Source organism: Typha angustifolia, chromosome 10 (assembly GCF_048772165.1).
Source record: "Typha angustifolia cultivar Huaian chromosome 10, ASM4877216v1, whole genome shotgun sequence".
Lineage (NCBI taxonomy): Eukaryota > Viridiplantae > Streptophyta > Magnoliopsida > Poales > Typhaceae > Typha > Typha angustifolia.
The window spans coordinates 2,154,597-2,180,620 of record NC_133248.1 but is presented as its reverse complement, the minus strand read 5'-3'; the positions used below and the strand labels follow the sequence as shown (position 1 = coordinate 2,180,620).

The following is a 26,024-nucleotide window of genomic DNA, read 5'->3' as shown; positions in this document are numbered from 1 at the left end:
ACTAAATGATTCAGACTAGATGGTTCAATGACTACAGTGGATAAGTGTTAGACTCTTAGTTGGTGAACTTTTCATATAAGTTGTTTGGTTTTGCGACCTTTATGAAAATCATTGCTTGGTTCTAACATCTTTCACTAATAAGGCAGCTTTAAATTTCTATATAAGTTTACAACAGTTCTATAGTTTTCTAACTCACATAATCTTATATTTAAATTTGAAATATATTATGTGCATAATTTTTTTTAATATTTTGAGAGAACTAGTTTAGGCAAAAAATATTTAATTTCTTATAGAAATATTATATGGGTATGGTTTCGGACTCATATTTGTGTATAAAGGATATTGACAAGAATAAAGTAATTGCATCATTCGGTTACATAGGATACATCTTCGAAAAGAATAATTCGATTGATGAGTATTACAGTATTTCTGATAGACAACAATGAATGCAAGAACATGGATAATTGATGTTTTGTCTGGATAGACAACAATGAATACAAGCACATCAGTATTGATGAGTTCAGAAGAAGAAAAAGTAAGCTCGAAAAATGCCGAAAAGCTGCCGCCAAATAACTTGCTACCTATCTTTATCTCAATTCTCTCATTTCAGAAAAGAATGCCTGCAGCCAACCAAAGAATTTATCACTTAAGAATATCTCTATTAGTTATTGCATGTGTAACTCAACGATATCACCAGCTCGCACTCTGTGCTTTCTCAAGAAGACTATGCTCGAATTGCATGAACCAACGATGCATTGTGGCAGTGAAAACTTACTGGATTAAATAGTCTCTTCCCAATTTCTGGTTAAAAGCACCATAGCCTAATCATCATCTGTTCCAAAATACCTATCACCAAACTCGCCCATGCCAGGAATGACACGAAAATCTTCATTTAGCCCAAACTCAATCTCGGATGTCACAATCTTAATTCTTGGGAATCTTTTGCAAACTACATGCACCCCTTGAGGAGCCTAGTTATGAGAACGATACCAACTTCAGTAGTGTCAGCATAAAAAAATAGAACAGCTGATAAGTTTCTATGCAACTAATTTACTTGCGAACAGCTTAATAGGGGACAAAAAAAAACAAGTTTTGTATCAAAGCCAGTAATCCAATAGTATCATACATCTGTCATCTAATACAGCAACCAAAAAACAAAAAACAAAAAACAAAAAATAAAAGATGATACGCCTGCACTGTCATCTCCTTCCAGATTGGAACTAATTTTAAGAAGGAAATTAAAGAAATTTGCAACTTGCTATTAACTACAAACTACAGAGGAAGGTTCACAGACTGAATGAATTATATCACATATCACACTTATGACTACGATGCTCTTGATGAGCATATCACACTTATGGCTTATATGTAATCAAATGACTTGTCATAAGGATGAAAAATAACAGTTAGAAGAAAGAAGTCTAGAGAAAGAGATACAGCAAGATGTAGTCAAACATAAACGATTAAAGAAAAGAAAATTCACAAAGCACCCTTCTAATTGGAACAAAGCTCAAGTTCTTAATAATGACATCTAGGAGGAATCACGTGATAAATTGGCAATGTGGCAATAGTAGTATATCACATTATGGATGTTTAGAATTAAAATCATGATCATCTTAGGCAGCATGGGGTAGCGTGTTTTTACTTTTTGATAAAGTCTTATGAATTCATTTCTATATTCAAATTGCCATATCTTAAGAAAGAGGCACTGTATGAAGCAATTATCTAAGTGGGTAGATAAAACATATAATATTGCTGTAGAATCCTTACTATAACTTAAGCTAGTAATATATATATATATGTACAGTAGCATGATCAAAGAGTACTTATCACATGATACAAGGATCTTGAGATCATCTAAAGACAGGTCATTGCAGTCAGATATGGATACAAGCCAGTAATTTAAATATTAGCCTTACAATAAACTCTAAATGCCCTTAACTACAACAGAAAAACAAGAAGGAACCAGGGACTTCTGAACTCATATAGGTTTTCTCTATGACTTCTCTTCTACTAGCAACACCAAATTATGTCCTGTTTCAAAATGGTACTTCTTAATTAATATACACCATTTTATGTCGGTTATTTGCTAAATAGAATCACACAAGCATGTTTGCATCCTTTTTTTTCCTTGATATCTGAAGTTACTTGGATGGTGTAGTAAGAACTGAAGAAAGTTGGATGTCATAAAATATAAGATAGGAACTGATCTCAATGCCTGATCATATAATAACTAAACAATACAAAAAAATATGTGAGTCATCTGACATGGATTGCTGTAGGGTCAAAGACCAGAAGTTAGCCCTACTGCGGCAAGGAGCTGTGCCACAGGCATCACAATCTTTGTTAGGTTGCAGATCTTGAATTCTACTTTTCTTACCAACATAAGTTAAGGTAAAATTCATGTGATATCAATGATGGGACTGAAAAGCATTGTATAGTCACTACATATTTGAAGAATTTATCAAATATACAATACATTAGGGAGAAAAACATTGACCATGAAAGAAGAGAGAAAGAAAAGGAAAAGTACAGCTTTGCTATTCAAACTTACAGATATGAGATTAAGAAATATAATGTTGGCTTCCTGTACACCCTTCTGCAAGAGCAAAGATATAGCCTGAACAGCTGAATTGCCTATAATGAGATATCGAAAAAGGGAGGCATCAGTGGGCTTCAACGAGAAAAAAGACAAGTGAGCAGTAAAATCAAGTTAAACGGATCAATCAAAACTTTCCTTCGATGTAAGGTCACAGATAGGTTAAAATTTCTTTGGAGGTATTAAAAGTTTAAATAATATTTTTGATTGCCTGCAGAATTAATTATTGAACATATTCAAATTTATTTTCAAAAACTGCTAGCCCTCTAGAGAGTTAAATGAACACATGCCAAAATTAATTGCCACCAATGATCTTAGGAAACCAGTAGTTCAACAATGGCTAAAGAGAAAGCCACATTAAGGCCAATGGATGAAGGTGGTACAACAAACTAATAAAGTATATGCATATTACATTAACGGAAAGTGCAACTTGATTAGCATGACAACTTTTTGGAAAAAGAGTAACATCGAATTTAAAAAACAAATGGAAGCCATTGAGCAACAGAAGATGTAATTAAGGATATGACAAAAAAAAGACAGAAAGTACTGCACCTAATGACAATAATATTGATATGAAAACTCTGGTTTGAACAAGTTGCAAATGGCTGTTATGTGAAAACTAGCAGAACCGCAGAAGGATGTTAACATTAATTGACAACAGCATTGAAACTATTAGTTCCTATAGCATGCTTCAGTAAAGTTGATAAAATTAAATGCTATAGCTGAACATATATGCTACTAACAGTTTACCTGAAACATCCATGCAATTCAGATAAATAATACCTATTCATGAACTGTTAATCTATAAATAAGAAGACCAGTAAAAGTACAGGGACAGGGATAAGAAATTAATTCCACTAGCAATTGGGAAGAACAGAAAACCTTTTTACATTATCAATACAAAGTACAGATGTAAAATCTTCCGTGAACCAACCTGTGCCTAGTATAGGATCCAACAGCAGAACATGTCTATCTGAGATATCTTTTGGCAAATTTTGATAGATTAGCTACAAGACAATTGATCTGTCAGAAAAAAGAATCAATAGAAGCAGAACTGCCACAGACTCGGGAGATAGCGCAAAGTGCAAACCTGCTGGCCATTATCTCCTTCCCTGTGAATAAGGATCTTCCCAATCTTGATACCTTTGCAACATGCCCGTAGTGCATTCTCCATACTCTCCCCACTGGTAACCATAATAAGTAGTTATATACAACCATCAGTATTGCAAAAAACAACATGTAATAGAGAGACAAAGAAATGACCAATGACAGATTGAGAGGCGCAAATATTCTTGAATGCTCATGCATGGCCTACTTCTTACATACCTTTGACGTTTGCACTAAAAAGGAGGTTTGAGCCTTTGAGGTACATAAGGGTTTTAAGAAACTAAGAAAGAAATATTAAACTGCCACGAATGACTATGATCATATGAACCATTTGTTTCTTTTCTTCATGCTTCAATTTTACCATCTCTCTGAATTTCTATACTTATGTGGCCATTTCTCTCCTGCTTCATTTCCAGAGAGAATTTTCTCAAATATTGGATACATTTTCAAGGAAAGATTGAAATAAGAAACACTGATGTCTCGTATATGCAACACTGTCCTTAATAATAGAAACCTCAAATGAGATTGAACAGCTTAGTTTCCTTGTTAATTATTATCTAAGACCAGAGATTACTAGCTTCCAGAACTTGCAGATAGTATACTTGTTCATTACGAGGACAAGAATGGAATAAATGCCTTAAGACCCTTAACCCCATTATCCCTGCAAGATACACAATCCTTATCTAGAGTAAGTATCACAAAATGAAAAGGGGCCTCAATACTCTGTTAAGTCAAGTATACATCCATAATTTCATTTACAAAATTATTTGGCCGGGGTATAATCCCCATTTCCTTTAAAACAAAATTCATCCACAAAATGGTGGAGGGCCTTATGAAAGCTCAGCAGGAAAATAGAGAATGTAATACTGCAAAAGGTTGAAATTGGTACCTTCTAATCACGGAAATACCGCATAATCTTTTACAGAAGTCCACCCCAGTATATACAGATCCTGCACTTTGTAAACCATATACATAAGCAAGGACCCCACAGACCCCACAATGAACAAATTAGTAAGTACATTGGAATCAGAAAGTAAACTTCGTAAGAATGCATCAATTATGGACATCTTTTAGGCATGATTGAAATTAATACGTAAGGTTGCCAAACCAAAGAAGCATGAATGCATGAGAGGGACAACATATTCCACTTAGATAAGAATATCTAATGTGGAATGCAAGACCCATAATATTTTAGTAAAAGGGAAGTGCATTTCTCCAACTAATACCTTCATGATCACAAAACGATTGATCACAGATTCACAGCAACTTACTTACCTGTTGGAGTTATCACCTGCTTTTCTTTAAATGGAAGATGACCTAGACCATACTCGACAACCTACCAATTTGAAAGTATTTGCAATCAGATATATTATCCAGGAAGTCATAAGACTCAAAACTACCAAAATCATTGTCTTACCAAGCGAATCAACCGATCAGCATAAAATATGAAATCATGGTTTGTAGTATTGGCATCACGTATTATAGTATGCATGCCACGTATCTGAACAAGTGTATAGGAATAGTAACATGTCAGAAGACAAGTAAAGGTATGAAATATTTCTAATGACAAGCCAAGAATTTAAGCTTTTACTCAAGAATTCACATTCTACAAAAAAATGTAGTATGATGATGACTGAAAATTTGATGCATCATATATGTGTACAGAGTACCTGAAAAGTTGAATGAATAACAAATAGATTTGGATATATTTTACAAAGATCATGTTGACCAAGTTTAGTGTGGATGTGCTGCACAATCAAGTCAATTGCTACATGATTGTCTCCGCCACGAGGAATGATAATATCAGCATACTTCTTGGTTGAAAGTATGAAGTCTTCAAAGGCAGGTTTCACATATTTTGAGTACTGCAGAACATAAAACTAAGTACATTTAGTTCAGAAGTAAAATGGAAAGAAAGTTATGCATGTGAAAGTGAAAGCAAGTCATCATAGCCAAATTGACAACTGATTAGCCCTGGTTTCATCAATTTATGGTCATCTTACTCTACCATTCACTCTTTGTTAATTCCACAACTCACACCCTTCAACTACATAAACATTTCCATAATGTACACTACATCTTCCATCATTTGTCTTAGTTCATTCAAATCAACCTGAAGCCCAAATCTTTTACCTAACCGACACCTGCAATTTACTGTGAACTACCAGACCACATAAGTTCGAAAAGAATACAAAGACACACAAAAATATACGACACTTAACTGTATTTTTATAGAATCCCAAACAAATTCTTTGTGGTCCTCTTATCTGCTATCATTTTCTAGTAAAATTCAATTAGAAAGCCTATTAGCATTTACTTGATGACTTACGTGCATGTTTGACCCAATCATTAAGAATAGAAGTATGTTGGATAAACACAGTAGTCTGTAAGAAACTATGAGATATGAACCCATGAAAGAGGACGTAATGAAAGAGAAAAGTGATGCGATCCGGGTCAGGTCAAGTCAAATCACATCACATCATAGGAACATTGGACTTGATGGAGCAAGTCTATTGATTTTATCTGCTTTTATAGTTTAATGAGAGTCTAGATAGATTAGAAATTGTTAGTTAGCTAAATCTAATCTACGCAATTATGAAAAAATATTTGCAGAATATTCATCAGATATCCAAATAAAACAAAACCACTTGGATAGGATCGGAGACATCCTGATCTAAAACTTTCATATTCGAAGTTTCTTCATATTCAGACTCTATCGATGGCAAAACGAAGAACTATTCCGAGTTAGATAAGAAAGACCGATTTAGCTAAATCATATTTATCTCTAATTTATGTTTATCTCTAATATAAGCCCTTAAAGGCAAATCCTAGTTTAAATTAACTTAGGACTAGCATCTATATATATGTGAAGTACAGCCCTAATTTATGAAGGAAATTAAGAATTATTTGGCTAAGACTTGTCACCCCCTGTCTCCTCTCTTCTTCTCTTGGCTATCGGCACAACTCTCCCCACCTCCAACCGAGCCATCTTCTTCCATTAGCAAGGTTCTCGACCAGCTTCTAACCACTTTCTTTCCTCCTTAATCTCCTCCTCAATCTCTATTCCCTACTCTCACATCAACTTCTACACTAATCTAGCCATTAAGGGCAGCAAGCGTGCAATCCGAACCAAGTAGATCTAATTCGGATCTTGATCCCGCAGGTCTCTCTCCGACCTTCGTCCACTAATTCAAAGATATCTCTAGATCTAGCAACCCAAATCTCAATATATTGGATTCGTTGGAAAGCCATTTTCCAAAGCTACAACATATTAAAATTTTACGTTAATCCAATAGCTAGATCCACCAAAAAAATTCTTAAAAGTTTCATACAAATCTGTTCAGGACTGCACCTTATTACGAATTCATCTCCCTCGAGGGTGATCGTAATAAAAAGGAAGCCAGTAGAATAATCCATATGAACTAAGATATGATCTTCTGGTGGTGGTGGTTGAGGGGACGGGGGGTCGTGCTGGTGATATCATCGCTTCTTCTTTCTGGACAAATGATCATCTTAACTTATGTACCTATATGACACTAGCATACTATGTAAGAAAGGTGGAAAAGGGCCTTAATGTTATCATTCTACAATAAAATAGAGTACCTGATCTGATGCTAGCTAACTCTGTATATGTGGAAAAGGGCTTTATGTCAATAGCTAGATCTAGACTGGCCTACATGGATCCAAAGTAGGCAATTATTCATTATAGAGAGGAAGGAATAACAGAAGCAATGTAGTTGAACAAAAAAGGCACTTCCAAAGCATAAAGATCATATTGTAGCTTTGCTTGAGGCACTAGTGGAGTAGAACTGAAATTGATAGTATATCTCACTTGAACAAAACAAACATCAATAGAGTTATCATTCAGGTTTCAATATCATAACTGTTTCAAAACCAAGTAGCCAAAGTTTAAAAACATATGTTTACCATTAATTAATAAATATTATTAATTAACTAATAACTGATGCCAAACAAGAAGTGTACTTTTAACTTATCATTGAATTGTTAATTGAGTAACTTCAAAGCAAATAATGAGGTTACAGGTTTAGTTACCAAGTCTTTGATTTTTATCATCGAGTTAGATAAAAGTATCTCACAAATTAAACATTGAAATATTAACTGAAGCATTTTTGAACCGTATAAGTAACTTGGAGAGTGAAGCAAGAATATATTAGTGCTTGCATTGACACCTGACCTTAACCTATGCACTCCAAGGCACTTTCCATAGCCTTATTCAAGTATCACTCATTTGGGAGCAATGAATTCATATACATACTGTCTTGCCTCACCCAAGCGCTTAGTAAGCGCATCAGTGCTTTTGAGTTTTGACAACTTTGAGAAAAATTTATTGTAGAGAAGATATCAGTAATATAACCTGATCTAATACTGCTCCAATATCTCTACCCTTCTCAACAGTATCACGACGAATCCTCCTTGCTAGCCGTGTATCAGCATCTGCATAGAATAATATCAACATAAGTAACATCTTAACAGTAGAAGTAAATCCAGTGTTAGTGAACTCAACAAATAACTTGTTATAATTTTTAAAGAAACTATATATTTAATATCACAGTATGAAGTTTCAGAATCAGTTTTTGTGGGCTTCAGTTTCAAAACCTGAAAAAGAATGAAAAATTCCAGTGAAAATGAATCAATTTTGGCCAAGAACGGTCCAAAAACAATGCCAAATCTCGCATGTTTCGGCCTTGGACAATGAGTTGCAGCCTTTGTTTTGGAACAACCTCTGCCATTTTTCATTTATCATTTATCTTCTTTTATTTTATTTAAGTACTAAATGACAATCAAAGAGAGGATAGAGGTAGGTAGGATCGGACTTTTTTCTCTTTGTTTCTGATAAAATATCATTATACTCTAGTGACTCCAATTCTTCACATTGAAAAATGATTTCTCTTCAGTATATACACTTGCACACATGACTCAATAGTCAACAGTAGTAGCATTAGAAACTTCTAGAGTTTCACTTCCTAGTACAGCTATAGTTTTACCCATAGCATTCACAATTTTACATTAAAATGTTGAAAAAGAAAAGATTGGACACCTTTATGTTTGTCTCTGTGTGTGTGTGTCTGTGTGTATAAAGAGGTTAAATGACAGAAGTAGCTTTAAAGCTCCACTCCACATGAAAACATATAGAGGATCAATGGACACATTAGGTTAGCCTATGCATGTCATTCTTTAATGTATCTAACAACATATCAACATAATAGAAAATGAGAAATATGACCTGTATCAACAAAGATCTTCATGTTCATTAGTTCCCGAACACGTGGATCATGGAATACTAAAATTCCTTCCAAAATAATGACATCAGAAGGATTGACCTGACAAAAGAATAATGATAAATGGAGGCACTTTCAGTGAAAGAGAAGCAAATTAAAACAGCACTGAAACCAGATAGATGAAGGAATACAGAAGAAATGGAAAAGATGCTAGCTTTGATATTACTTGAGCTGTATTGCAAAGGAAAACATACCAAAGCAGATTCCAACCATTTCATAGCAAGAATTTACCAGATTGGTAAAATTCATTTTAAAACCATCAAGCCTTTCTGTACAGAATTGACAACAGTGAATACCAAGAACTAAGTGAAGAAACATCTAGAATCTAGTAAATCAATTCTTTCTGCGCATGACAAGGACAGTAGGAATATATGGTCCATTATTTTGGAGTACATAATAGTGGAAGCAAGAGATTTGGTTGTATTTCATTATAGGTAAGAAGGGATCATGCAGTATTTAACTAAATATAGAATAAAGAAGTACAAAATAATCAAGGAGTGGCAAATCTTGTAATAAAATCCATCTTAAAACCGCACTGAAATCTTATGCAAGATACGTAGGTCTATGGAAAACAGGACAACCATAATCAGCATTATTTAGACTTTAGACAACCTCAGTTTCTTATGTGTTTTTCAGAAGAATATGAACCACAACTTTTATGTACCTTTCGGGCGGGCAATATATTCTTATAGGTTTTGAAGTCATAATTAGGGATATCAACAGCTTGGCCATGCCTCAATTTCTCCATACAAGAAAGTAAGTATTTCGTATCGAAGGCATCTGAAATTAGGAAGAGGGTTTCTCGTAAGATATAGCATAAAATCCATCACAGAACTAGAACAAATGGAAAACAGTAAATTTCTCCATTATGACACTGGATATTTCAAAAATTAACTATTAAGGACAGCAATTATGAGAAATTATACATAACAACCTTGCAAGTTGATAATCACTAAAATCATGTCACTAGGCATGTAAGGTTTTTATCTATGTTACATGTGTGTACCATAACATGTAAAAGCCAGAAAGGTTATGATGTCTCAAACATGAGTTGCACTTAACCATCCTAGGAGATTGTTTTGTTACATCAGATCCGGACACTCCATTCAGGATAAAAGGGCCCTATTATCTAGTGTGACTATTCACCAAAAGTAAATGAAACAATTGACAAATAAGCTAATGATATTTTTATAGAAAAATGTGAGGCATACACTAGCTCTAAACCACATAATTCCCAGCAGAAATGTAGCTCAGCTTGTTTAATAATGCCCCCAATGAGTTAAGGAACTTAGCTATTTTCATTTTTCATAAAATTGCAAAGCAGTTTTCCCTACAGGAACATGGACATGCAGCATCCTCCTTTCTTAATCTACGTCCACATTGATGCACAAATTTGTTTAAGAACTACTCAAGGTGGTTGTTCTTCTCTTATATACATGAGTAAAGTTCAACTAGATCATACGGCCTAGCAACACTCAAAAGATATTCTCAGTAATATTTTGACTAAAAGAAAAGATCTAAACACAACTGATCAAATAATTAGCCATAGAAAAGGGAAGAACTTTCAAATATTGGTATAACCATTCTCAAGATTTAAACTTTCAGAAAATATATCAATATAACATAGTACCTGGATGATCAAAATTATATTCATGAACATGAGTCAGTTGCTCTTCAGACAAATTAAAATAAAATGATTCCTGCAAATATCGTAGGCATGCAAAAATCAAGTTTCCATTTGAATAAATAGTGCTATTAGTCCTGTTGTTTTTATCTATATTAAGGAAGAAACATCAATAACTGCATGCAAATTATATACATAACATGAAATGCACCTACTTCATTTTGAGCCTTGAAAAATTTAAAAAAAAAATTCATGAAAGCCTTTTTCCAAGAATAAATGGCTTCAGGTTTCAAAAGTTGAGAACTTCCATAAAAAATTTAGCATATCTTCACAGTCCATTAACATAACTGCAACCCTCTAAATCTTATTATCCTTGCCAAAGGATTTTTAAAAAAAATAGAGAACGGCTTGCCAGGGAACTTATAGGACTAGTTAGCTGGTACAGTTGACTAATTCAGTCTCATGAAACAAACAAGCAGCCATCACAGTCATCGCTCCTTGCTAGGGCATGAGGAAGAATTCTTCAACCATGTTGCAAAGGTAAAGCCATGACAAATTTATCAGGCAAGAAAATCTCAAGAAACAATGACTGGTTTTGCCGTTTATAGTCAATGGTATAGGGATTTCATATAAAAGATATATCAGAGTTTAATCTTTTGCTGGATTATAATTCATCCAATTATCAATGGTTTCTCAGTTCTCACCATGTTTATATTGTAACATCATTATTTGGAGTCATGAAGATAAAATTGTACCAAGTTATCATAAAAGAAATAAATCAATGTCATTCAAATAGTCTAATCATTTTTTATAACAAGATGAGAAATAACCAACACTCAATACATGTGTCACTTTAGAAGATGATACATTTGATATATAGCTTTTGGTATCAAGGCATGACTTGAAAGATGACAAGTCAATACTTGATATGACCATAAGATGTGTTGTTACAACAAGAAAGCAAGTGAGAAATCCATGCGTGGCTGATTAGAACTATATGACTGAAAACAGTAATACATCATGCAAATTTTCTGCTTTCCTTGGTGAAAAATATCAATTAAAAGAATGAAACATAAACACTGGTGGCTGTTAGGATCACCTGGTTCACAAGTACAACACGTTGATCATGTAACTGCTCGATGATCATATCACATACAGTTGTCTTTCCTGAAGCTGCACCACCAGCAACACCTACAAATAGCACAAAAGTCAGTTGTTTCTGAGTCACAGTAAATTCCTAAGTCTTAACCATTCACCTATTTCCCTTGGCATAGTTGGCAAAGTCAAAAAAGAATAGGTGAAGCACTCTATGCGACATAATGATGATAATATTCTAAAATCTTTGACTAATATAAAATTATGATACATGACATATGCAGCACTTTAGTTGTCCAATTACTGCAACCAACTAAGGTAGAGTTGTCAATTTGGCATAAAATTTAAGTTCCATGTTTCAAATTATCATTGTTAACCATTGAATGAGAATTACTTTAAAGTGAATGACCTAATTATCAAAACTATCAAACTCCACTCAAGTAACAGCTAAGCAGTCAACAAATAAAAGAGACAAGACATCATGTTTACAAACCGATGACAAAGGGTTCTCTGTGGCCATTATCTGTTGCTGAAGTTGTTGGTTGATCCTCTTCAGAATTGGACTTCAGGTCATCCAGATGAAGACCAGAGAAATGAATTCCAGTAGAAGTCTCCAGCAAATTGTCAATAGAATTAGAACCCATATAGAGTATCTGACCTTTGGAAAGTAAACAAAAAGAGAGAATAAAATCATAAACATCTAGAGCGAGAAGAATCATTAACAGGACTTCAATAATTGCAAAAGAATCATGGATACTGTATCTCCTCAATAAGCACAATTTATGTTTAACTAATATGGAGTGGCAAGTCCAAAAGTACCATGAGGAAAACAAAGGCGAACTCTATTAAAACTTTAGTCAACACAATTAAAGAATAGAAACTGGACGTGGTGAATTTTTGTTTTTCAGTTGTTTCATTATACAAAATCTTGCTATAATCAGCAAAAGTGATGTTGCTAAACATGGACTCATTTGATGTAATGTTGCATGTTCTTGCTGGTCTGGAAACATATTAGCCGTAGGAAGTATGGTTTCAAGAGTGATTTAGATTTGCCGACTCAGGGCCTTTAGCTTTAGGGATTTGGTTCACATTTGTGGACCTACAGGTCAAGCCAGGGCTCCCCATTCTTTCTTTCTGTGTGGAAAGATGCCAGGGACCGGCCTGGGAAAAGCCACACACTAGTTATGCTAAGGGCTTGTTTTTACCTTGTTATCTATCAGCTGGAACCTGCCTCAGAGCTTGAACGTCGAATTAGAGTTTCTTTTTTTCCAAGTCACTGGAACTTGATAAAGAAGTGGACAAAAAATTGGACTTTTGTCATGTTCTAGTTGAATGTATTGATATCAGGTGACTAGCTTTACACAAGCACGCTGTGCCGTCCAAAAATTACTGCTTTGGCCAATATTTGAGCGGCATCAGATCTCCCCATTTCTAGAAAAGTTGTCATGTTTAAACTCGAAGAAGTTATCGTTACAGATGAAACACTTACGTTTCCCGAAATGATAAATTAAGATTTATTATATCATAAAGAAGTTAGAGTTAGTAGTAATGTATGACGACGTACGAGCCTGAGTGGTTTCATGTGAAAAAATCATGACAGGAATGGAAGGCCAAGACTATTTGAGGAAGAATATATAAGAAAAGAAAACACAGCACTTGATTTGATGCAGATTCTTTCACTAAATAGAGATGAACACAGGAAAAGGGTCATATCTAGCATTCCAAAACCATCAAATAGCCTACATCCATTCGCAAAGCTATTATCAACTAGAATCAGATATTCAACTGCGGGTAAATGATCAGAGAACAATACAAAACGTGCATCTCCGATTTCTCCGACAAGATCAAATTAGAAGCAAATTTCCATAGCTACAAGCGAGATTCCAGAAAAAAGCGCGTGCTTCAATCAGATCTCGAAACAGAGATAGATTAAAAGCAAATTTTCGTGCAATGCCACCGATATCTGTTCGCTTTGACGCAAATAGATCTCAGATCCAAGCGAGAAGAGGAAAGGAGTAGGAGTTCCAGGAGATACCAGGATCGATCGACAGCTCCGGAGCCGGCGAACTTGGCGGATGCGTCTGCGACAGAGATCCTACGGAGCAATAGGAGGAAGACGACGATCGAAGAGGAAACCCTAAGGGGAGATGGGAGAAGAGCTAAGTTTCCTCGAAGGTGAGATGGCAATGGAGAAAGAAATAGCGAGTAGGAAGCCTTCGAGTACCTAAAGAAGCGGGGGCGAGGAGACTATATATACAGGGAAAATTATATTTAGCTCCTTGTACATTGAGTTAATTATGCTTTACATACTACATTCTCGGAATCATTACACTAAGAGACCTAAACTATTTCTTATTTCCACCTCAACCCCTTCATTTTTTTATTACTCATTGACCCCTAAAGTTTTGGAAAATCTCTCCACTACGACGGTGACTATTTTATCCTCAATTTTTATTTTCTTCTTTCTCTAAAATAAGGTATAATATTACCATATTATTTTTAAAATATATATATAATTAATAGAAGGTAAGGTGTTTTATAGTTACAGTAATTAATATGTCACAAAAAATAAACAAAATGTCTATATATAAATTGGCAACAATGCAGGGATCCAAATGTAATTAATCATCCACAACAGTACAAGGGTCTAATCACTAGCAGCGTCCTACTAACTCTCCGATTGAACGTTGCCCGTTTTATTTTTTATAATTGGCTCCAAAATTATTAAAAAGGTCAGTTACCTATAATTATTAAAGTGCGAAACGTAATTAAGTAAAACTATAGGGTGCTAAAGATAAATAATTTTTGATGTCATGGATGAATAACATATAATTTATATAAAAGACAATGCTTTTCGGTCATTCGGTGTCGGCCAGCTGTGTTGTACCAAGTAACGAGGTTCTCTGATAGAGGTTGTATTTATATAACCGAGTTAGATGGACACGCGTCAAGCGCCGCATGGTGGTTGGAGGAAATGACGTGTGCCGTGGATTCGCTGTCGCGTGGACGAGCGCCGGACGCAGAAAGCTAAATAATAATGGGTTTAAATGCATTTTTAACCCCTAGTTAAAAGATAAATACATTTTACTCCGTGCATTTATGTCTTTTAAATTAACCCATGTACTTATGACTAATATAAAATCTTTAGTTTTTTTATTTAATTTAACTGAATAATGTTAAAATAATAAAAATGACTCTAGCGCTTTTGTTACGAAAAATATACAAATTTTGATATAATATAGTAAAATTATCAAAATAGTCTTAATACTCGATTAAATTTAATAAAAAATTAATGGTCTTAATTTAGTCATAAATATAAAGACTAATTTGACAATAAAATGTGCTTAATTATTAAGCGAGAAGGGCTCATCTGCAAAAATGCTAAATTCTCAAAAATTATATTTTAATCCCTATAGTTTTATTGAAATTTAAATTTAAAGATGTTAGAACTGAATAAGTTTTTCAACGTATCCAAAATAATCTCAATTGGATTCTAAATAATAAATATATGACAAAAATATTAAATGGGTGGAAAAGCTTATCTAATTATCTAGGATTGTCTTTAATATCTTTAAATTCAAATATAATGAAAACAATAATAATCTTAGTTTAGATATAATCATAAAGAGATTATAAAAGGGTTAAAAGTAAATTCAAGTCTAACCATAAAGAATAAAATATAAAGAATTGATGTTTTTCAATCTATCAGTCATCCATATCTAATAGTTCTAATTGAACTCGATCAAATTCTACAGTTAGTCTCATATTATTTTTTCTCTTTAAGTACGATTATAGCTGTCGAATGTGCATGATTAATATATTAGTGTGCATCTGATTAAATATAGTTAGACATCCCTTATTGGTTAGTCTTAGCTGAATCCATGATCAAAATGTTCAACAAATACACAATAGGCTTGAATGACTTAAGATTTAGTAGCTATATATTTTTTTCAATAAAAAAGGCTAAATTATATACCCTAGAAAAAAATATATCATAATTTCTATATCGTTGGAAAAGATTGTTTTTCTCTTGTGCATATTTGAGAGAGGGACTCGTAGAGATTCATAAGAAAGAATTTGGTAGAAAGAGAGAGAAATTAGGAGAGAGGGTAAGAAGCGGGATTAAAGTAACATCACCTTAGATCTTAGTGATGATCAACTGGCTCAGTCTGTCTAAGCTCAGCCGGACTTGTCTAAAATGAATCAGCCCAAGCTTGACTTAAGCTCGATTCGACCCTAGTCTACTTTAATAAAAGCAATACATGACAGACTCATCCTTCTGTTTTCTGTGATTACTTAGTCCCACGTCAAAAGTTTAGTTTATTAAATATTACTTTATTAGTATGTATTTTTTATGAAATGAAATTAAATTTTTTTGATGAGTAATATTGCTAAAAGATTTTTTATTATTCAGCACGAGCCAACCAGTGATCATCTCTAACATAACTTAAGATTGGGAGGGAAATATGGAGATGGGAAGGAAAGATAAGTTGAGATAGACCGAGGGTTTGCAAGGAAAGATTAGAATAACTATTAGGAGAGAAAAACATTAAAAAAAAAGGAGAAGGAAATAATTAAAAAGATTGAGAGGAAGAGAGTATAAGTATCTGACCATAAATTTGGAAAGAAAATTAGTACAATTTCACACAAATGAGGTAAAATATTGATTGTGTGATAATCCACATATCAATTTTGGATCAATAAACAAATGTCTTGCTAACAAAATAGTCATTTTGAACTATTTAAATTTAGAGGTCTTTATATTATATATATATATATATCTTTGTGATAATTAACTTAAAAGCTCTTAAACTATCGATCATTTTAACATATACTATTCAAATAATTCATAAAAGGAGAGTAATTTTAACATAGAATAACATTAAAAAAGTAAGAGATTTCGAATATATGTGTGAAAAAAGTTTAGAGCCTATAAAGTAAAAATAGGCAATAATTCGGGGGTTTAAATGATATTGCGTCACAAATAAGAAGGTTTACGTATAATTTAGTCTTTAAAAAAAATCTAGGTAGCGATTTGCTAAAAGAGAAAAAAGAAAAGAAAAAGAACGATCCAAATTTTTACATATTCGAAGGGGTAAACCGCAAATGCGGCCCCACGTGAATCTGATGGGGGATAGAAAGTATAATAAAGAAAAAAGGTTCGGTGGGACCCGGAGAGTATCCGAATGAGTCACCGGAGCGTGGCAGAAGCACGGAAAGGAGATTAAAACAATAAAAAATTAACGACGGGATTATCGCTGGCCGGCTCGTGATTAACGGAGAGGATGGTGTCATTAAGGCCACCATTAAAATGATCTTAACAAGATTTATCACATACTTTTTGAATCTAATACGGTAGTTAGCTAATTAGCTAATAAAAGAAATATATTACCTTAAAAATTGAAGATCTAAGAGATATAACCCTTACAAAAATAAAATAGTAAGAGAATTTGGCGAGGACATTCATTAGAGTATCTAGTTATCGACTTATATTTAAAAATTAGCTATTAGAGCATCTCCAAGGTCAATAGGGTTCCAAATTTAGAGCATACTATTTTAAAAATGTCAATTTTATCCTATAAAAACTTAATCCAAAATTTTAAATCCCTATGTATCCTTATTTAAATAATCTAATTCATTAAATTAAAATATATAATTAATTTTTAATAAAAATAATACCATCAGAATGCTCTTATAGAGATTTTTAAAATGAGTCTAATATTAGATTATTTAAGTTATTTTAAATATTTTATTTTTATTTTGTATAGTATAATTTTGATATTTTTAATTTAAAAAAATAGTAATTTAAATTATTTCTAAAACTAAATATTAGCCTTGTTATAAAAATATCAATAAGTTTTCTAACCATATAATTTTTATTAAAAATTATAATATTAGAAGACTTAAGTAATTTAAAATATAATATATAAATATATATATATTATATTAAATAAATAATAAATATAGAGCAAGTGTGAGTGCACCGAGCTCTTTGAGGGCTCCAAATATTGAGCACTCCCTTGCACTCTTAACAAGCCAATATGCATCCTATTATTTGCCCATGATACCTGGAAACCAAACCGATTTCTAGGGATAATACTACAGAAAGAACCCAAGATAATTTTAATCAACAATAATAGACAAATGGTGGTGGAAAGTCACAATCGCCTGCGTTAAGAACAAAGATGGTACCCACATACTAGTACATCAATTAATGGTACACGTTTATGTAAAGAAGAAATAAGTGGTTTATGTAGGTCAGTATCTTGTAGCTATCAGTGTCTTTTTGTTAATGGGGGGGTTGGCTTTTCATGATTAGGAATAATGTTCAAAGTGGGGTCAGAAGATAATGCTCAAATATTGTTGGTGGACTTTAATTAGATTCCCTGTGTGCCCAAGAGTAAGACTGTACATAGTAGATGTTTCATATGCATAAGTTCTAAAAATTCACTGGCTACAAAAGGAATACATAAAGCATGGAGATCCTAAGAGAAGATACCGAAACAATTGATCATTTAGTATTAGTATTATTATTATTATTATTATTTTGGGTCGCAGACCGTACTAGAATATCTTATTTGTCAGTGAGTATATGGCAAAATACATGAGTCAGAATGATAAATACTTATATAAAAAAATTGTTAATAATAATAAAAGTAAAAGTTAAGAGTGTTCTTGAGGGGTACCAATACCATTTCTAGATCTGCACACCAAATAATAATCTTCATCCATGGAAGAAGAGGAATAACTGCATTGTCTACAGGAGGGCTCTCAATTGCACAGGTTTCTTTTCAGCAATTTTCATCTCTAAGAAACATTCTTCCATGACTATAAATTTAAAACAAATAGCCCATTTCTCAGAAAGGAAGAAAAGCAATTATATATTGTATATTATCCTTACTGAAGAAAAAAGAGGGTTAAAATTTTAATGTATCCTTATGTCCTTAAGACAATCACAAGATTAAATACCTGAAGATGCGGCAGCAGTATTCATAGAATGGAAGCATGAGGATTTGGTAGACCTGCCAGTTGTTCCTCCAAACACTCTCTGTCCTAGATGTGCAATCTCTATCAACTAGATGTAAGCTTTGAGAGACATTGCTTTTTCACATCCATAAACTGTTTCTGAGAATTCTTCTTTTATATGAAATTATGAGTCTGATAATGAATTGCCTTCTAACCAGCTGTAAAGCATACTATCGCTTGGCATAATGAATTGCCTTCTTTTATATGAAATTATGAGTCTGATAATGAATTGCCTTCAAAAGGCCTGACGAGCAAGAAAAAAACGCATACTATCGCTTGGCATTCAGCAGTTTCACTAGTAGCAACATAGGATTGCAATTAATTTGAAAGTTCAAGGCAATAAAGGAATTGACTGGATAGGCTCAAGAATAAAAATTTGATATGAACACCATATGTCAAATCATAAGCTCCAAGGCTACCACAATATAAATGCCTCAAAACTCAATGTAAATGAGCCATGGCTGTAGCAACAAAATGTAAGGCAACTAGTAGGACCGGGGAAAAAAAGTGGAATCTGTACCTCTAACTTATGTGTTAGCAACCAACTACTAGACCATCTTTTGTTGTAGAGGTAACGCGAAGAATTGCCTGAGCACTTAATGGAGAAAGCTTTGCTTGGCAGAAGGCCTCCCAAGAATCGGCATCCAATTCTGCAGTGCCTTCACTTGGTGATGTTTGAGACTTCTCATAGAGGGTTTGCAATTCCAAGGCCAGGATCCGAGCTGCTTCTCTTGATTCAGGTAGCTGGTCGCTAAGCTGAGATGCTGCAATCTGAATAAGCTTGTCAATTCCATACATTTTGATTCCTTCTATGCCCTGCAAAAGATATACCACTTATTCACACCAAGAAGTAGGTAATTGTCACTATAGCAAATGGTTATGTAAGACGTGATATGAATATCACTATCAATCATGTTTTGAGGAAACATGTACTGCATAACACCTCTACTCCAACTTCAAACACAACTTTACTGTTAATTATTATGTAGAGATACTGGGTTTAAATCCTGCCAGACTATCTTACCATTTAAAATATAAAATTTTCACCTATTTAAATCAAGTCCATTTATCCTTCTCATTTGGCTTAGTGGATGCCCAAAGCTAGCCTCACTCTCATATCTCTTTACCAAAGCAGCTTAAGCTGACCTCTTTTGCCAGACCTATCAAAATGTCTAGGGCCCAAAGTGAGTGAAAGTGTTAAATACAAAATATAAAAATCACTGCTCTCCAATAGTTTAAACTTTTAAAATAATTGGTGAGTTAACATGGTTGATATTTGTGTTGGAAGTTCAATAATAACTCATTTGTCATGATACAATCAAATCAAGTCAGCCAATACACCACTTAATCCTGTTATAGGCCACTAGGCCTAACTTGATAAATTGCTTGGCTATCTCCAAACTAGCAACTTTTGTAAGTTGGGTACATGACCTGATACTTGCCTAATTAAGACCCCCCGCCCCCCCAAAAAAAAAGAAAAAAGAAGAGGAAAACAATGCATGCTTACAATGATGTTCAAACAACATCTAACAAGGAAATTATTGCAACATATATTTGCTAGCTATAATATATAATTTTGAAGAGAAAGCAGGTTACTCACCAGTCGAGGTACACTCCTGCTAAAACACATAGACGCCTTTGCTCGTATTCGAGGATTCTTATGTTTAAGATAAGGTTGCAATTTTGGTAACAGTAGAGAAGGAGAGACCCAAGTTGTCATTAATATTAAAGCTGTCTCAGCTGCTTCACAAACAAAGCGTTTGTCTTGAGAAGATTTGAGAAGCAACTGCACAAGCTGAAAAGGAGAGGGAGTACAGAGTAAACAACTGTACATACTATTGTCAGGAAGGTTATAGATAAAGCACAATTTTATTCAATGTTCTCAGTACTCAGTAGACAATAAAATTGAAACAAGAGAAGGGTAAAAGATTGAAACATACCAGAGGATCAAGTGAATCAATGATTAAATCATTGTAAACCTTAAAGATGTCAGAAGAAGTCATAATTGCTGTCTTGCATACAGCACTCCTCGGATTCTTCAGGGATTTCACAATCAGTGGAATCACAACTCCCCTGTTACAAGTGGTAATAAAATTGAACTGAAGAATTAGAAGATAAATATTACCATAAGAAGCAACAAAGTATCCATTATCCTTGCCTATAAAGGATTAGTAAACTCAAAAAAATATCTTGAAAAATGCAAGAGTTAAAAGACCTACAACATCTCCAGCAGTTTTTCCTTATGATATATTGATATTTGGCGCACATTATTCAGTGCTTCACATAACAGAACCCAATCCTTCGAGTCCAATCTTGCAACTAGTGTCTACACAAAAGCACAAAGATAGTGGAAATATTATTATATGTGGAGCCAGAAGAGGGAACCAAATGACAGAAATAGGTTTGTTATTCATGGGAATATAAAGAAGCAACCAACAGGTTGAAAACCACAAAAGGATTAAACCATACATGAAGACTTGCATCCACATCTGAAAGATCTGTCAGGTTCTCAGAGTCTATATACTCGACCTCTGAATTTCCAACCTCTGGATTAACATCATTCGGTAAAGTAGATGGCAATGATACAGGAGTGCTCTGTCGCTCAACAACAATGTTGCTACCGTTGCCAATGCAAGCTTTGGCAATATTTCCTTTACTAGCACCATCATATTTCTTCTCCAATTCTGAAGCTGGAAGTACATTATGATCTCTCAATGTGGATCCTGACATGTTTACCTTACTATTCTGGATCGAAAAGAAAAGGAAAAAGACAAACAAGATAAATGACATATCATAAATGAAAGTTTACAAGATTTACTCCTAAACCCAACACAGAGATCAAGCATAACATATATTTCGATGTATAGATGCCATAAGTTCCAAAATTCATGTTAACCAACAGTAAAAGAACATAATACATTTTCCCAGATCCTTCCATAAAACTATTCAGAGCTGCCGTCTGGAAGCAAAATCATAAAATACAAGTTAGATGCAAATATTTTTCCTGAAAAACATAAAAGACCAAAGTGCCAAAGATAAGTATGTCTCAGTATTTCAACCTTTTAACAAAAATTGTGTTCAAACATGCTCATAAGTGAATATCATTATCCTAATCCAGTTCCATGAATTCCAAAAATTGCAATTTGGTGGAGGAGAATCATGCTCTTGTAAAGGTTAGATGAATAGATTTTGGTGTTGAAGATCAGACCAGATAATTAGCATTCAAAGACAACAATTTTTTTATAGTTAATTAAGCTCTTGGTATGGGAAGAGTAAGTCAAGTCTGGATTCAATGTAGTTAAGATCTGCTTTAAGGTAACTTTTGAGGCATCCTAGACATCTTAAACTGTTTAGGAAAGTCAGACTGATACACAACAGAACTTTAGTGACATAGTGCCTTAAGAAGTAAATATGAGCCAGCCCTATTTGTTCTGAAATTTTATCGTCATGCTTATTTGGCCTATGCAAGTAAATTTGTAGTGAATAAGTCTCATTTGTGGTGGATTCGATTTAATCCTATCTCTCTACCTTTTCTTCTTTATCATACTAATAAACAATGACAATAGGGCTTTCAAAAATTGTCATCATCTTTCAACTATCATTGCCACAGAGTACATGCTTACTTATCAAATATGAAAAATATGCCATCAGTAAAGCATGCAAAACGATATCCGTAGTACTTCGACAAGCCAATACCTCAAATAAAAGATCAGCAAAGATATATGCCACTCAGGATAATCAACCAAGATATATCATAGTTGTATTATAGTTCATGAATTGGCATCATAAAAGATTGACAAGAGGGTTTCCCGTAGGTGACTCTTGCATCGAAATAATAGGCATAAAATCAGTTAGTACAGTTAACGATTCAACCTTTGATGACTAAATCATTCTTTGCCTTGAAAGCCAGTTCTTCCAAAAGGCTGTCTTATATCAGTTGACCCTATAATGGTGGTTAGTTCACGAGGCTGACTTCCTTGTAGAGAAGCAATTTTCGGCTATTTGAAATTTACATAACTCCAGATTCGATGTACTTACGCAATCAACATTAATCATCTGTATAAAAAAGGGGAAAAAAGGAGGAACCGTGAAGACATAAAAAAAAAAATAACGATTGCAGCAATCAATCAGTAACGGAGTAGACGAGAATCAGACCTCGTGTCATTCTTAGGGGACCAGAGAGAGATTATCAAAGAACTAAAGCCTGGCCTTGGGGTAAGTGAAGAGGAAAATGTTGAGAGTTGTCCTCTAAGCATACTCACTTGATGAGATTACTATTAAACAACATATGTGGTTGTTGACATGTAAAATCCTTGGAAAGAATTTAACAGGTGATTTATCCTTATATTTAAAATGTCTATGCATAGTTACACTCTAAATGGATATAACTTGCATGAATACCTTTATAATAAATCTTTAAATTCGTTTGCATATAAAGGAGATATATAATAAAATAAACATAAAAAGAACCAATGCTAGAGATAAAACAGTAGGTGGACCAAATTGTTGACTTAACAGTTCACCACTTAGCCTAAATGGCCAGCTCCAGTGATCACTCTAAAAAGAAATGTCCTAAGCAAGTGAGTCAAAATTTTTAGAGATGTAGAGAGATGAGTGAGATTCTATAAGAAGAAAGACAACTTGGAAATGAAAATAAAGAAAAAATAGTAAGTGATAAGTATCAATATGAAAAAAAAAAGTATTGATGTATTTGGGTCTGATATTTTGGAATTTCTAAGGGATATCACATAACATATAATGCGACAGTATGCTATTGCCATGGTAGAGTATGTAAGTGTAGTGAATTACAATAGGATTTTCAGCAACAAGAGGCTCCTAATTCATAATGACCTTAGCCTTGCTTCTTGAAAAATTAACCTAAATGATTACATAATAAAATAAAATTGACACTACATAAAAGGGGCAAAAAATCCTTGACATCTATTGAAAAAATATATAGATGAGGCTAACCTCAGTTGCCTAAAGAGGGAGGAGAAGTGCCTAAAGAGGCATTGTGTCTAAAATTGGTGACTTTCATAGTTCTAATAAAGGGATGCCAAGATAGATATGATATTGGGAATTCGTCAAGTTTTGAACCCATATTCTAGGGACTAAGGGTCAAAGATGCAGTTAAACATTTGGATCTCTCAATTACCACAACACATCATTTTAATTCCAACGATAATTTCGTAAACTCAAAAAAAAAAAAAAAATGCAAATCGTCCATCAAACTAAGCAATTATACAGTAAAATGAACACCAGATTCTCAAGTGATACTATCTTCTATCTTAGTTAACTATTACATAATTCAACAATTACCGCACGAACTTCTTCGTCCTCAATTCTAAATATGTCCACTAGCGGCAGTCACATCTCGTGTCAAAAGATAGTCAACCTCCAACTATATCGGAAATCAGCATCTTTCAGACCAAAAGAACTACAGCAATGCAACACACTACCTAGAGTCGATCTCGAATCACTTACAACCACAAACTACACAAGATCAGCAACAGAATAAAAAAAAAAAGTAACCTAGAAATAATCACCTCCTAACCTACAACAAGATTTAAACAGGAAGAAGATTGTAAGCATTAATCATACGCCTCGATTCGAGTTGGAGATCCTACTCCAATATCCCCACGAGATCCAACAGGCCGGTAGGCGAACCGATCCAGATCGATATCTACCTTCTCAGGTCGATCCAAGAGGAATACCAAATCACGGATCAGAGAGCAGAAGAGAGAGAGAGAGAGAGAGAGAGAGAGAGAGAGAGAGAGAGAGAGAGAGAGAGAGAGAGAGAGAGAGCTCACCGAAGAGGGAAATGGCCGAGTCAGAGAAGTGCGAGGAGTTAATTTAGCATTTATGCGAGGAAATTGGTATTTAATAGAATTCCTAAGAAAAAAATGGAGGAAAAAAAAGAAAGAAAGAAAGAAGAGGAGTAGCGGTTGAGGCGGAGAGAAAGTGGACCAGGTTTGTTGACTGGTGAGGTGGGGCCGGGGAGTGTCGGGTTGATAGTGAGGGAGTATTAGTTGGTGAGTCAAGTTTACGAGTCAAGATGTGCGGTGCTCCATCTCCGCCGTTGGGCGATTGCGCGGACGGCGGATATTGAGACCTCGGAATGCTCGGCCGGCAAAATTGGATAGGAGAGAAATCGTCGCCATGTGATGCGATGCCGCAGGATACCAAAAATAAAATTCCATTTATAATATGGATTAATTACACTTCCCCCCCTTAATTTTTTCACTTTCACCCCCCTCATCTTTTTTGTCTTACATCTTAAACCCTAAACTATTTTAAATTAATCAAATCCCTTGACATCCTTAACTAAGGTTATGATTTTTAAGGTATTTTTCTTACATCTTAAAGTATTTTTCTTAATTACAGAAATTATTAATTTTTTTAAGGAGTTAAATGCTAAAATTTAAAATTAAACTAAATCACGTAAAAAGCTAAATTTTCTTTTGAATTATTTAGAGAAATAAGTTTATTATTTTTCATTTTAGTCCGCAAAGATGCATGCGAGCTTTTAAAATCGAATCGAAAGCAAATTTAAATTTTGAATTTTTATACGTTGGTTTAAATGCGAACCAGATGATCAGAATCTATTTCTTCAAATAGATTGAAAACTCAAATATTTTTGTAATAAATTTTAAAGCAAAATATGATATATATATATATATATATATATATATATTCATAAAGATTAAAAGGGGAAAAAATAAATATTCTTTATGATTCAAACATTTGCTGTCTAATAAGTACTACTTTAATGGGAGGTATTAAGTACTCTTGGCATCAGTACCTGGAAGATAGGGCTAAGATAAAAATATTTCTTCCATATAATGATATAAAAAATCTTATTAATTGGAATTGTAGCTCCCACCATATTGGACCACTCCTAAACTTCATATGAAATATTAAATTTATCTGCATTTTATCTAAGAAGAGGAAAACGCTAACACGTTCAGCATCTTCTATTTATATGTAAGACGTTGATCTGATCAGCATCTATGTGCGGTAAAAGATAAACATAAAAAGATAGGCTTCGCTTAATCTATTAGCGTTTCATCTAAAATATTTTAAATAAATCACCGATTAGTGTTATATTTTGTTAGTATTTTTATCTAAATGTTAGTTCGGGATTTTACCAATAACTACGGTTGAATAGTTCATTTTTCTTAGTAATACATCTCATAAACCAAACACAACCTTAATAGACTTTCATATAATTACCTTAATAGTAAACGACTAATGAGTCATTTTAATAGGGTAT

The 26,024-nt window shown here is 33.8% G+C and overlaps 2 protein-coding genes across 10 annotated transcripts; both read right to left on the bottom strand.

Moving 5' to 3' along the window:
• Positions 1–389: 389 nt before the first annotated feature.
• Positions 390–13,954, bottom strand: LOC140768089 (uridine kinase-like protein 3). The gene is made up of 16 exons (XM_073108180.1): positions 13,761–13,954; positions 12,219–12,383; positions 11,730–11,821; positions 10,637–10,706; positions 9,671–9,786; positions 8,952–9,048; positions 8,082–8,161; positions 5,377–5,571; positions 5,124–5,207; positions 4,982–5,042; positions 4,596–4,656; positions 3,690–3,783; positions 3,534–3,606; positions 2,555–2,637; positions 776–971; positions 390–620 (listed from the first exon to the last, which is right to left on the bottom strand). The coding sequence occupies exons 2-15, from the start codon at positions 12,367–12,369 to the stop codon at positions 822–824; spliced, it is 1,407 nt and encodes a 468-aa protein (XP_072964281.1). The 5' UTR covers positions 12,370–12,383; positions 13,761–13,954; the 3' UTR covers positions 390–620; positions 776–821.
• A 5,087-nt stretch (positions 13,955–19,041) lies between these two features.
• On the bottom strand, positions 19,042–24,697 carry LOC140768724 (uncharacterized). Of its 9 annotated transcripts, none has more exons than XM_073109102.1 (8): positions 24,562–24,685; positions 24,353–24,438; positions 22,625–22,807; positions 21,221–21,496; positions 20,971–21,077; positions 20,692–20,824; positions 20,352–20,546; positions 19,042–19,567 (listed from the first exon to the last, which is right to left on the bottom strand). In XM_073109102.1, the coding sequence occupies exons 4-8, from the start codon at positions 21,479–21,481 to the stop codon at positions 19,286–19,288; spliced, it is 978 nt and encodes a 325-aa protein (XP_072965203.1). In that variant the 5' UTR covers positions 21,482–21,496; positions 22,625–22,807; positions 24,353–24,438; positions 24,562–24,685; the 3' UTR covers positions 19,042–19,285. The 9 variants fall into 9 exon arrangements, with proteins under 9 accessions (XP_072965203.1, XP_072965210.1, XP_072965205.1 ...); XM_073109109.1 differs by having other exon boundaries at positions 21,221–21,491; positions 24,562–24,680; XM_073109104.1 differs by lacking the exon at positions 24,353–24,438 and having other exon boundaries at positions 24,562–24,694.
• Positions 24,698–26,024: the final 1,327 nt, after the last annotated feature.